The sequence below is a fragment of the Pseudoliparis swirei genome, chromosome 23 (assembly GCF_029220125.1).
Source record: "Pseudoliparis swirei isolate HS2019 ecotype Mariana Trench chromosome 23, NWPU_hadal_v1, whole genome shotgun sequence".
Taxonomy (NCBI): Eukaryota; Metazoa; Chordata; class Actinopteri; order Perciformes; family Liparidae; genus Pseudoliparis; species Pseudoliparis swirei.
Window position 1 is genome coordinate 5360796 of NC_079410.1, and position 12033 is coordinate 5372828.

General features: G+C 43.9%; 1 protein-coding gene across 3 annotated transcripts in view; it reads right to left on the minus strand.

Moving 5' to 3' along the window:
• Window positions 1-497: 497 nt before the first annotated feature.
• Window positions 498-12033, minus strand: part of elfn1a (extracellular leucine-rich repeat and fibronectin type III domain containing 1a) — a 74500-nt gene continuing 62964 nt past the window's right edge. For all 3 annotated transcript variants that reach the window (XM_056408003.1, XM_056408001.1, XM_056408002.1), the window contains exon 3: window positions 498-5394. In XM_056408003.1, the coding sequence (XP_056263978.1) occupies window positions 2676-5021 (2346 nt within the window). In that variant the 5' untranslated portion in view covers window positions 5022-5394 and the 3' untranslated portion in view covers window positions 498-2675. The remainder of the gene's footprint in view (window positions 5395-12033) is intronic.

Consider the following 12033-nt stretch of genomic DNA (forward strand, 5'->3'; position numbering starts at 1 on the left):
TGGTTAGAACCCAGTGTTTAGAAGCCGGTGGTCAGAACCCAGTGGTTATAACCCGGTGTTTAGAACCCGGTGGTTAGAACCCAGTGTTTAGAACCCGGTGGTCAGAACCCAGTGGTTAGAACCTTCTGGTTAGAAACCAGTGGTTATAACCTAGTGTTTAGAACCCAGTGGTTATAACCTAGTGTTTAGAACCTGGTGGTTAGAACCTAGTGTTTAGAACCCGGTGGTTATAACCTAGTGTTTAGAACCCGGTGGTTAGAACCCGGTGGTTAGAACCCAGTGGTTAGAACCCAGTGGTTAGAACCCGGTGGTTAGAACCCTTGAAGCGATTCTGGCCTGAAGTCATAATAACGATGCTGGCGTTTATTGTATGTGCACCCTTAACTTTATTTCACAGTACTTTGTCTGAAAGCCGATAACATAGTATTAAGAAATAAAATAATAAAAAAACACATGTTTGTGCTCTTGTTTGTTTTGATGCACTGGAACAACAACTGTTGATCTTTCTAAAGGTTTTTATCAACACTCTTATTAGACACAGAAGTGACAGAAGTGCTACAATACGCAGTATAAAAAAAACATGTCGCTAAATGAACTAGAAACCTGACAGCTCTCAGAGGATACTGAAACGCTTTTATAAAAACAACAACGAATGGAGACTCGTCAACAATATCAACATTGGAATGAAACAAAAGGAAATGTACACTTAATACACATATCCCAAAAATCTTAAGGCGGTTGAAATATTAAGTCACACAACCAAGTTACCACTTCAGAAGGCGCTTACATAACACATTCACACTAGGCTCATGAATGCTTCAGCTCACATTAATGAGTAAAAGCAGCGTTATGACACACGTCCATGAAATGGATGCAGCGTTGTGACGGGACAAAATACCAAAAGGGATAACTTATGCCTGCAGTTGTACTTTTACACACTCAATGCCCAAAGGGGAGAATAAAGAGTTTCATAATATGTGAGTCTCCACCCTCCCCCCCCGTCATCATCTAGAGTTGGTCTGTCCTGCTTTTCCTTCGTTGTTATTGAAGTGTTTCATATTCACGCTGTTTTCTACTTTTCAATAAACCCTCGTAATGTTACGTTATTACAATTCTTCAGGATTGAAATACAGATTAATTGATCATCCGTGAAAATATGGAGTGAGTCATCATGAGCCTCGTTTTGGAATACGTTACACAAACACCTCACAAATGAGAAAAAAATTATATTAATATTAATATTTGCAAAAAAAACTAAAAATCATGATATACAAATTCACAGCCAGTAAGTCAGAGGATTCAGTTTCAAATTCTGAAATTTTACTCTAGCACGTCGATATTTCGTCTGGTACGTAGCTTTCATATAATATACAAAAAGATTTATTAACAGCCTAGCAGTAAATAAAACAAAAAACGTCTCAGCAAGCAACAAGGCCCATCCGGAGAACAAACTACTTCCAGCATTAATCGGATCAAACATTATGCAATTCAACACACTGGAAAAATATTGAAGCAAAGGAAGAAAAAAAAACAGTCGTTAATAGCAAGAAATAAATATCTATATTTTTGTACATAAAAGCTGCCGTAGACAGATCAGAATATGTATCTGTTACATTCATCCATCGGGCTTTCCTGCCTCTACCTACACAACAGGTGACAAAGAACAGCCGCCTCCCCTTCAGAATGTTAGTGGTTCACAGGAGGCGCTCGGTACCGTGTTCTGGATGTGGATATGAATGTTTCCCAATGTTTTCAGTAACTGATGCAATCAAAAGAAAGGAGAGAAAAAACAGACTTACCGCTGTGTGTTTTTTTACGATTCCCAGACAGAAATATTGTAAACATTTCAGCTTTTTTTAATACTTTTGGTACTAAAAGATACAAATGATGGTTCGAGAAACTGATGATGGAGACTTTCCTCTCAGCGTGGAGCATAAAGTCTGCATAAAGTCTGTCAGATTCCATGCAGTGAATACTGCGTCGTGTGATGAAAGGGGACATTGAAACTGAATCCGTCTGGATCTTTTAAATGCATGTAAGAGCTTAAAAAAAAAAAAAAGGAAAATATTTCTTTAAAAAAACAGGCGGCGATGGTTAAAATGAAAGGTTTAAAGTGTCCGTTCTTCAGCAACAGAGCTCCATTTGATAAACCTGATTCCTCCACTAATACTTCATCCATTTACACAACAAACATTGCAAATATAGATATCCATATCTGTACATAGATTTTGTTGAATTTAATATATGCGGGGGGAGGGGAAGACAATATTTTTTGAATGAAGGGTCCAAATAATTCCTCAAAAACTGTTGAGGTTTCAGTAGACATATCTTCAGATAGTAGTTTCATATTACACAACAGCAAATCCACTGTCACAGGACTTGGCCATGCGATACCCAAAAAAACCTATAATCCATTGTAACATATATATATATATATATATATATTTTTTCTCTTCAATCGATAAAAGTCTTTCCGATGAATGCTTTTACACAATATGACAATCTAAAGACTCTTGAACCCATTTTCCTCACAGTCAAAGGAGAATGTGACACACGCGAGCGAGTCGTTGATTATAATATGGAAGTATCCATTGAAATCAATCGTCACCATGAGGTTCCCGTGTCATCTCGCCAATGTGCGGTCCATTTAAAAAAAAAAAAACGCCTTAAAGAGGTTATGATTTCTGTTGGGACGATACACCTTTCCAGTAGTCTAAAATATCATGCAGGTCCTCATCCTTTGCAAACTGGACTTTCTTACGCAGCGCGTGGCCCGCCGCCATGTACTCCTCGTCTTTGTGCCGTTTCCGGTGGAGTTTGAATCGCTCCCAGATGCTGTGCGAGGGTTTGCAGTAGTACTCGGGACTGGACGAGTAGCTCTGATTGTGGTAATGCGAAGACAGCTGGGAATATGCTAATTCTCTGGAGCGGGAGTGAGTGAGAGGCTCCAACATGGAGGATTTGTGGCCGTCGGGACCTCGGAGCTCCTCGATCTGCGCGTCGGGGTACGAGTGCCGGTGGTCGCCGTACTGGCGGATCCTCTCGGCCTCGGCCCTCAGGATGGCGGCGGCGGGCGTTGCGGTGAGGAGGGTCTCTCCTTTTGGGGAGTTTTTCTCCGTGTACTTGGACTCCGAGCGGTAAGGTCGCGGGCTTCTCATGGGCCCCCCCGTGGCAGTGCTGGGCCTCTTCGGCGAGATGTCCGAGGTCCGACGCCTCTGCAGGGAGTGGTGATAGCTGTCCGTGTACCCCGGGGAAAGAAGGCCAGATTTACTCTGCGGGTGTTCCGATATTAGGACGAGCTGGGGCTCCGCCGTGGACACCGCGCCGGATTTCCCTTGAAAAGACGTGGACTCTGACTTTAAAACGTCGATGCAGTTGTTGATGATCTGATTGACTTTATCCACCTCTTTCGCAATGGTGGAAATCTCCGCCACCGACCCCTGGCTGTTCCCGGCCATTCCCATGTCGCACTCCCTGCGTTCATGGCGCTCCATGCTTCGCACCTCCATGTAATTTCCTTTCATCATTTTCGGAGTGTCGCTTATCTCTTGAAATTTGTACTGCTCCATTTCTGCCGCGGATGGCAGGTACGGCATACGTCCCATGCTCTCCCCGGCCAACAACTGCTTCTGGGACATTCGAGATATAGTGGCTCCCTCCATCTCCTGTCCGTATTTGAGTTCTATTATATTTTTCTTCAGGCTGTCGGCTTTTTTGTTCCTTTCATCTTGCCGACGCTTCCGACGCAAGCAATAGTAGACCACGCCCAGGAAGATGACCATGCTGAAGAGGCAGCCCAAAATGGTCATAATGTAGTGAGTGGCCATCGCATTGTTTACATCTGTGACCTTTCCTTTCAGAGTGCCGGTCGTGATTGTCAGACAGGTGTGGTTGTGTCGAAGGGAGTTGCGTATCGAAGCGACGCAGTACGTGTAGTTAGTGTGGGGTTTGAGGTTCTTTAGTTCAATGTCCTCCTTTATAGCTTTCAGGTTTTGAATATCGGTGAAGAAGCTGTTGTTGTACTGAACCAGGATGTACATCTTCTTGAAGGGGTGAGGAATCTGAACCATGATGGTCGCACCCGTGTTCGATACCTCCTTCAGTTTCATCAGGGTGTTCACTTCCACGTCGTTGTGGTTGCTGATGGTGATGTCCTCTGGCTCCGTGCCCGAGGGACAGTCTTCCATCCCGCATAGTGTCAAGTCCGGCGGTGGGGTCATGGGCTCGGTGGGCATCAGAATAAACGGTGTCACATAGTCGTCGGTACACACGGTGGTGAGCATGTGAAGTGCATTCCGATGCGTCGGATTGTTCGGATTCTGGCTCAGTAAACTGTAACCGGAGACGCCGGGCGGGGAGTCGCAGACCATCCGCTCATTCGTCCTGTTTGGGAAAACCGAGAGCCATTTGACGAAACCAAGGAGTTCACACGAGCAGTTGAAGGGGTTGGTGTACAGCTCGCAGGTGGTCAGTTTCGTCAAACTGGTAAACGTGGACCCGTCTAACTGCTGGATTCGGTTCATGGAGAGGTCAATGTTCTCGATGTTGGGGCATTCCCAAAAGGCATTGGGTGTCACAGTCTCGATCAGGTTGGCCTGGAGGTAGAGGTACTGCAGCTTTCCTAAACCCCTGAGGATCCCCTCGGTCAGGTTCCGCATTTTGTTGAAGCCCATTTGAAGGACTTGCAGGTTGAACTGAGCGGAAAAGGCCCCATCCTCTATGTAGGAGATGTCATTCTTCGTCAGGTTCAGGTAGGTCAAGTTGGCAAAGCGACTCAGGGCAGAATATTGGATGGTTTTAATTTTGTTCTCATTCAGACGAAGGTCCACAATGGTGCTGTTGATATGCTGCGGGATGGCCTCATAAGGCGGTTGGTTTTGGCTACAAATTGCAAGCCATACGAAGCCCTTTTCACCCTCGATTAGCCAGCAGTCTCCGCTGACTCTGCCGATACGAGTCAAATACACAATGGCTACAGACCAAAACAAGGCACTCATCACCACACCTGAGCTGCAGGCCATGGGTGCTTCTCTGAGAGTTATGTGAAGGGCCCAAAATAAATTAGAGGAGGGGTGATACCGAAGTGGTTTCAGTGCAGCTGAGATTTTGTTGGGATGTCAGCCGGATGTGCAACTGTTCTCCGAGCCAGAAAAAATCCTTTTATTTGTCTCCTCCTCATTGATGGATGGTAAAGTCCCCATGTAGCAATCAGAAGGATGTTGAGAATCAGCCCTCGCACTGGGTTTCTTTCATTGAGGTTTGCCTGCCGTGAAAACCGCCTCAGGTTGGCTTGTGCTTCCCTCCTCAGCGGATACCATCATTAAATGGTCTCATCTTGTTGTTTCTGCCACTGTCTTCCTATCTGAGTCTCTCTCATGTGCACGGAGGAATAACCTGCGAAAGACAAGAACACATGGTTGACATTCATTACAGTTTGATCAGCATAAGAAATATACTTACATTGCATTAGCTGGTATTGCAATGTTGCATTGGAAGCCCATGATTCATGTTTACTGTAAGCCCTCCGTGTTCTTGCCCCACCAATTATTTTTTCCACAATTTAAGACGCCTTTGCAGTCCCTGTGGCAGACTGCAATTTGAGGGAAATGGTTGGCCAATTACCACTTGGCAGGTTGGAGAGAGCAGGGTCCCTGTTTTCACGCCATGAACCCGTGAACTGTCAGACGCAACTGAGGCTGGCCGATGTTAAGAAGCTGCATTAAATCAATTACACAACACAACATGAAATTACACTTTGGATCAACGTAGTTTGGATTTTTCCTCTGAAAACCCTCGAGGGAAATTGAGCACACGGTGTGATTCTTGAAAATGTAATTAAGATATTCTTGCAAAAGGAGACGAGCAGTGGATGAAAAAACGTGAAGCGAAAGAAAAATATCCAAATTCTATTTTCTTATTTCGACGCTCGTTAATCTCGCTTCTCAAATAGAAAATATAACATATGACATTCTAAGAACAATAGCTTTTCTTAAACTTAAACAGGAGTTAGTATACAAAGTATATGTATTTATAGAATGTGATTGAATAGATCAGGTCCATTGTTACCAATATCCAAACCAGCTATTTTAGTCAGTGTCAGCCTGATCTCTGATGGGTGTTTCCCAAACTGTCTGCAGAGTGACACTTTCATGTCAGTTGCACATTCATTTTTTATGGCCATCGAAGAGAAGACGAATCTCATTGGCAACCGCTGTGTTTCTATCTTCTTTCTATATTGTTTAATATGACCCTTTTTAACCCCATATCTGTAAAGGGGCTTTTTTAAATGTAAAATGTTGTGCTAATTTTTCTTATTTTTTTGTTGCTTTTTTTTCTTATTCACTATTGTACAGCTGTAGATATATTTTACACAGTGTTGCTTCCAAGTGTCGAGATTATCCTTCTTTCAATGGACAAGCTTCCTCTATTACATTTATATCCCCTTCATTACTCCAAGGGTACGACTACTCACGCGAAAATGAACCGGAAAAAATGTGATGCGACCTGCTGCTCAGGTGTGCGGCAGTGCTTGAAAGTCTGCAATCACCAATAATAATATGTCTTTAGAAGCAATTTGCCAAATTGATTTTTGAGAGGATGTTTATACTCCACCGCAGGTTGAAATGTATTAAGCAGATCAAAGAGAACACAATGTGCAATCTTCAATTAAGTTAGTTACAAGGAGATTACTGTTGGGCAACCTCCAAAATATGTAAGATTAGTTCTTGACAAGAGTATTATCCACTACTTAGTAAATAACGAGAGTTAAAATGTGCTGGAAATGAGCTCATCGACGCCGACATATTGAAATGAGTCACACTCTATTCTGTTCTCCAGCTCTGACAAAGGCCAACACGAGGTGCCTTGTTGGGGGGGGGCACAGGGGGGAGGTTGTGTGTGTTAGTGAGAGAACATGGCTCCTCACAACAGGGATGAATAAATGTGACAGTTTATGGCAGAGAGAATATTCTTCAACCCCACCTGCCATAAAGGACCTAGAGGCCATTACCCGCTGTCGTTTGACCTTTTTCTGAGTTTAGTTGATCACATTAAGATAATATTAAAGTGTTGTTGGTTTTCTTACCCATACATCAAGTCGGGGATAAACAACTGACATTATACTTGTTGGGGGATTGTGTCGTATTTCAAGAGTTATGGGACATTTTGACGAGTAATTAGATGAACATACTGTACTTCATATTTTGTCATAATTTGCCCTCTTTGTTTAACCCTAAAGACGACGGGTACCCCCTGGGGACCAGTAGCAGTTTTTAAGTAGTCTAAAAGTTGAATTCCTGGTGTTTTGAGTTCCTCCTGTTCGCCTCATTAGAGTTCAATCCTCGGATCTCCTGAACACCGAGCCGATTGGACCACCCAATAACAAATCCCTGTGGTTTCCACATTTTATATTCCCACGGTGCCAAAGTAACACCCAGCAGTACAGGAGGAACCGCTCGCTTGCACATAAACAAACTGTATCCGAATAATAACTAAGAACTGAATGATAATAAATCTGCTGCTGGGGGAATAAGCTTCCCGGCTCGGAGTCGTCTCCAACAGTAAACACTGTGCCGTGCGCTGACAAACTGATAGTGTTGCATGTTTCACACAGATTCGAGCCGGCCTACGGCGTTTAGCTTCTTGGTGAATCTTTAGCTCAGAGTTCAGCCCATTTTTATTTGTATTCCGCCATATTTACTGCAAAGGGAGGAAACTGGTACGTCTTCATTGCCAATTCACTATTTCTGCCTTCCAACTCCACACTTGCCAAATGATTGCACAATACTGCAAGCTGCTCTGCTGCGAGCTGAATGTGTTGAATAAACGCTGTTGCTGCGAGTTTGATAATGGATCGCTTTTTTAAAACACAAGTCACGGTGCACAGAAAGGATTAAAAAAAAACTCAATTCTCTTCGGCTCCCACACTGTTAACAAATGATCCGCGATGGGGCCGCCGCGATGACTCCGTAAAAAGCGCTGGTCAGCTATTCAAGGGAGATAAGGGGGAGACATGAATGGCGTGATGGAGGACGCTGCAACAGAATGCCGAAGGCTGGCCTTAAAAAAAAAACCACACTCTCAAAGCCTCCGGGAGGCTCCGAATCAAATGTTCCATGAAATGAATATGAAGAAAAAAAAATACATCTCCGCAGAATATCTGGCAAAGCAAAGGATGTCTTTTAAAAGAGGGAAAACGGTGCCTCAAAATTGTTCCCCAGTCCCTGACCTTTTATTGCGGATAGCAGTCTCGCACACGACAGAGAGACGGCGAGTTCATCTGACCCGACCTCTCGGCGTGGCGCCGGTTCAAGATCCTTCGGCGGCTTAAATGGAAGTTTAAGTTAAAGCTGGGGGACTGTGCTCTCGATCACAACGCATCGGCTGTTTTTGTTGTTGTTTGTCCACATGTGACTCACTCCAGTGAGCCTCAAACCGATTCGCCGCCTGGCCGCTGAAAGCCATGCATAAATTACAGCCGGGCTCGAGTCCCGCGTGACGCGTCCTCACAAGCTCGTCGATGCTGAAAAGACTGGATCTTAACTTTTTGCACTCATGTTTCAGAGAATCCACCCGGCCCGCGGCGTCGAGTTGTTAGGGGACAAACAAAGCAACCCACGACATTTTTTTAGGATATTGGTTTTATGCAAATCAGATCATATCGAATATGCAGATCTCTTAAATGAGCCAAAGGCATCCAGCAGGGTGCGTTGAGAACTTGGGTCTATTTGAAACCACAGACCCACTTTGCATAATGGCAGCAATCTGCATGGTCCAGTGCTCGTCCTGAGTGCAGCGGGCCAGAACACCCAAGGCATCAGAGCCCAGTATATTCCTCTGTCACACGCAGGCAGCCATTCCACAGTCTCTCTCTCTTCCAGTTCTGGCTCTATGCGCCGGGTGATGAAGGCTTTTCTTTTTCTCCCCCCCCCCGTCTGTGGATAACCTATTGAAACTCCAACCCTCCCGCTCTCGAAACAACGATTCAAACTCTGTCTTGTACATTTTCTGATCCGGTCGCTCGTCACGCTTCAGGAAATCATGGGTTCTTCTTTTTTATGAAAAAAAAAGAGGGGCGAAAAAAAGTCATATATAGATTTGAGCAAAGAGTCGTCCCAGAAGAGCGTGAACGCCGGTTCGGCCTTCGAGGAGAGGGGCTGAAGTGACGGGCTGTGTCATACTTTAAGGGGCATCTCGCGGCTCCAGTGGCTCTGTGTTTGTGTCTGGCTGGATTTCTGCAGATGAGTCGTCCTCTCTCTCTCTCAGAGGTTAAGGATTGCTGCTCCGCCTTTAGAGCCGAGAGCTTCAAGCCACACTTTGACAGAATCTCCGGAACGCCACATTGCGAAGGAACAATCTCTCCGACGCCAATTCCTCTCTCTCTCTCTCTCCTCACGGACGGTCGTATACTGCATGCAGACCAACCCGACTGCATGTCGCCAGCCAGCCCGCCCGCCCGCCCTATCTCTGCCTCTCAGTTCCCAGTCAACCCCCCCTGTGCATACCAAAACACATTTTGTTCTGTTCTATCTCCAAGTGCTTCAAAAACAACATATCAAAGGATCGTTTTTTTCTTTCTCCCACATGCAGTCTGAGGCCGCGCCGCTTCTTGTTTCCTCCCCGCCGCTTCCCGTCTTGTTTCTTTGTGATGGTGATTTGGTTGAAGGTGCCTCAATCTCCGAGGACCCTCCTCATCCCTACCAATGACGGACCCTTTATTTGATGTGGTTTGGAAACGTACACTCTTCTTGCCCGGGTGAATGCGAAAGGAGTAAAGATTGGAAACCAGAAGTGGGGAATCGATTGAGTTTAAATGGAACTACTTCTCCTGGGGAAGGTAAACATTGTGCTCGTTGAGGAACTGAATGGCTTCGCGGGGAAGGAGAACGGAGGGCACATATGCTCGGGTTGTGTCAGAGGATATTAAACTCATGCATTAATTACTCTGGGAAAATTGCCTAGAAAATAATTGATGGTCATGTGTTACTCCTTATTGCTAAAAGGTTCAGCGCTTCAGGAGATGGGAGCGCAGCAAAAGCACTTTTTAGTTAAAAGGTATAGAGCACTGTGTGTATTTGTCTTCCAGGCGAAGCCTTGTAGTCCTGCATGGACATTGGGACTTCTTGAGGCTGAAATAACAAGTAATAAATGTGGTGATGTTCAGCTAATTCACTGTTAAAAAGTGTTAGATTTAACATCGTTTGCTTGATTTCTCATTCGAATTTCACACAAGTTGACCTCCGTGATGAAGAAGGACACTTCAGATTCAGGTTTCAAAAAAGTTTATAAGAAGCATCGTGAGTATGGTGATACCTGCAGATGTATTTTAATCAGGCTTCTTACACATTTTGACAAATGGATTTCCATGACTTTTCCAGGACTTTAAACCAAATTTCCATGACCAAACTGAAATCTCGGTATAAACATGAAAACAATAGAAAATGTTGCGTATTGAGAGCTATCGCTGGCCTATATTTTGAGCGTCTTTCTTTAAAAAATATATTAATTATTTCAAACTCTGCATAAATGAAGATGTGATTTTAACAAGTTTCCAGGACTTTTCCAAAACTGTTATGATTTAAGTTTTTTCCATGACTTTTGCAGGCCTGGAATTGCCCATTTTAAAATTCCATGACTTTTCCAGGTTTTCCATGACCCTACGAACCCTGTTTAATGTGGAATTGTTGCTCCATGTTGGAGTTAGAGCTTCTCAGGCGGACCACAACACAGCTAACATGTTCTGCTTCTGCCTCGCACGAGTGTTATCTCATCATAACTCATTTTTAAGAACATGTGTTGAGCTTTTAAACCTGCTGTTGTAGGGTGAGGGCAGAACACGGACCCAAAAGAAGCACAAGGAGTCAGATTCCGGTTTAGTCTTCAAACAAAAGGTTTCTTTAATTGAACCGAGCAGAACCACAGTCTGGCAACGGGAGGAAACAAAAGCGCTCTGTCGACATCATGCAGGAAGACACAGACTAAATACACTGGGGAACGAGACACAGGTGGAAACAATGAGGGCGGGGCTAGATATTCACACGGAAGGAAACAATCAGGAACAAAACAGACAATCACAGGGAAGGAAGTGCAGGGAAACGGGGGAAACGAGAGACGGTGACTTCAAAATAAGACAGGAAAACTCCAGATCATGACACCTGCCCTCTGTATACAAATCTTTCTGGTAAACAATGAGGCAAAATGGCCGCCTTCCCTTTGATATTTTCATTCATTCTCTGTCAAATGTTTTTGTAAACGCAGTGTTAGGTTCAAATGAGATCCAAGCTCCCAGTGCTGAAAAAAGTCCCGGGTTCAGAGAGAGCAAGACAAAGCATGTAAGGGTGAATAAGTAACGCGGGCGGTGTACATTTTTATTTTCTTTCAATGCCACTCGGTAAATACATTTTCACGAGTTAAATTACCACACATGTTTTTAAAAATGTTTAATTTATGTATTGTTGGGAATAGTTAATGAGTTGATAAGTGCAATAAATCTCTTACTGTACTCATGTCATGCATCGATACACCAAAACAAATTCTTTGTACGTCGGCGATAAATAATCTGATTGTGTATTCATAAGCTGTGATTTATTCATCATCGCAGCTGCTCACTGAACACCTCACGTCTGACTTGCCATTTAAAAAGAAAAGAGACATTACTATAATTGTTGAGGAAACAAATCAAAACGAATGCACATCGACATGCATTTGTGTTACTTTTCCTCATAATCAAACATCCGAGATGTATTGGAAGTTCTTCTGAGATGATTAAATGAAATTTAAGGACAAGTGTCATCTTCTTGCTGCCAATTAGTACTGCTCCCTGCTAATTAGCTGCAAATGAGCACGAGTGTGTAAAGTATCGCTGAAGTGTGAGTGGATCTGAATTAATGCCGATGATGCATTAGTGCTAAATGTCAAACAACAGAAGCTTTTGGGATAATTAAGGCCAAAATCTGCAAAGGTTGGGCGGATACGGATGTATAGGCATGCTGAATATCAAACGTGTTTGGAAAGTTACATTCCGACGGCTTACTG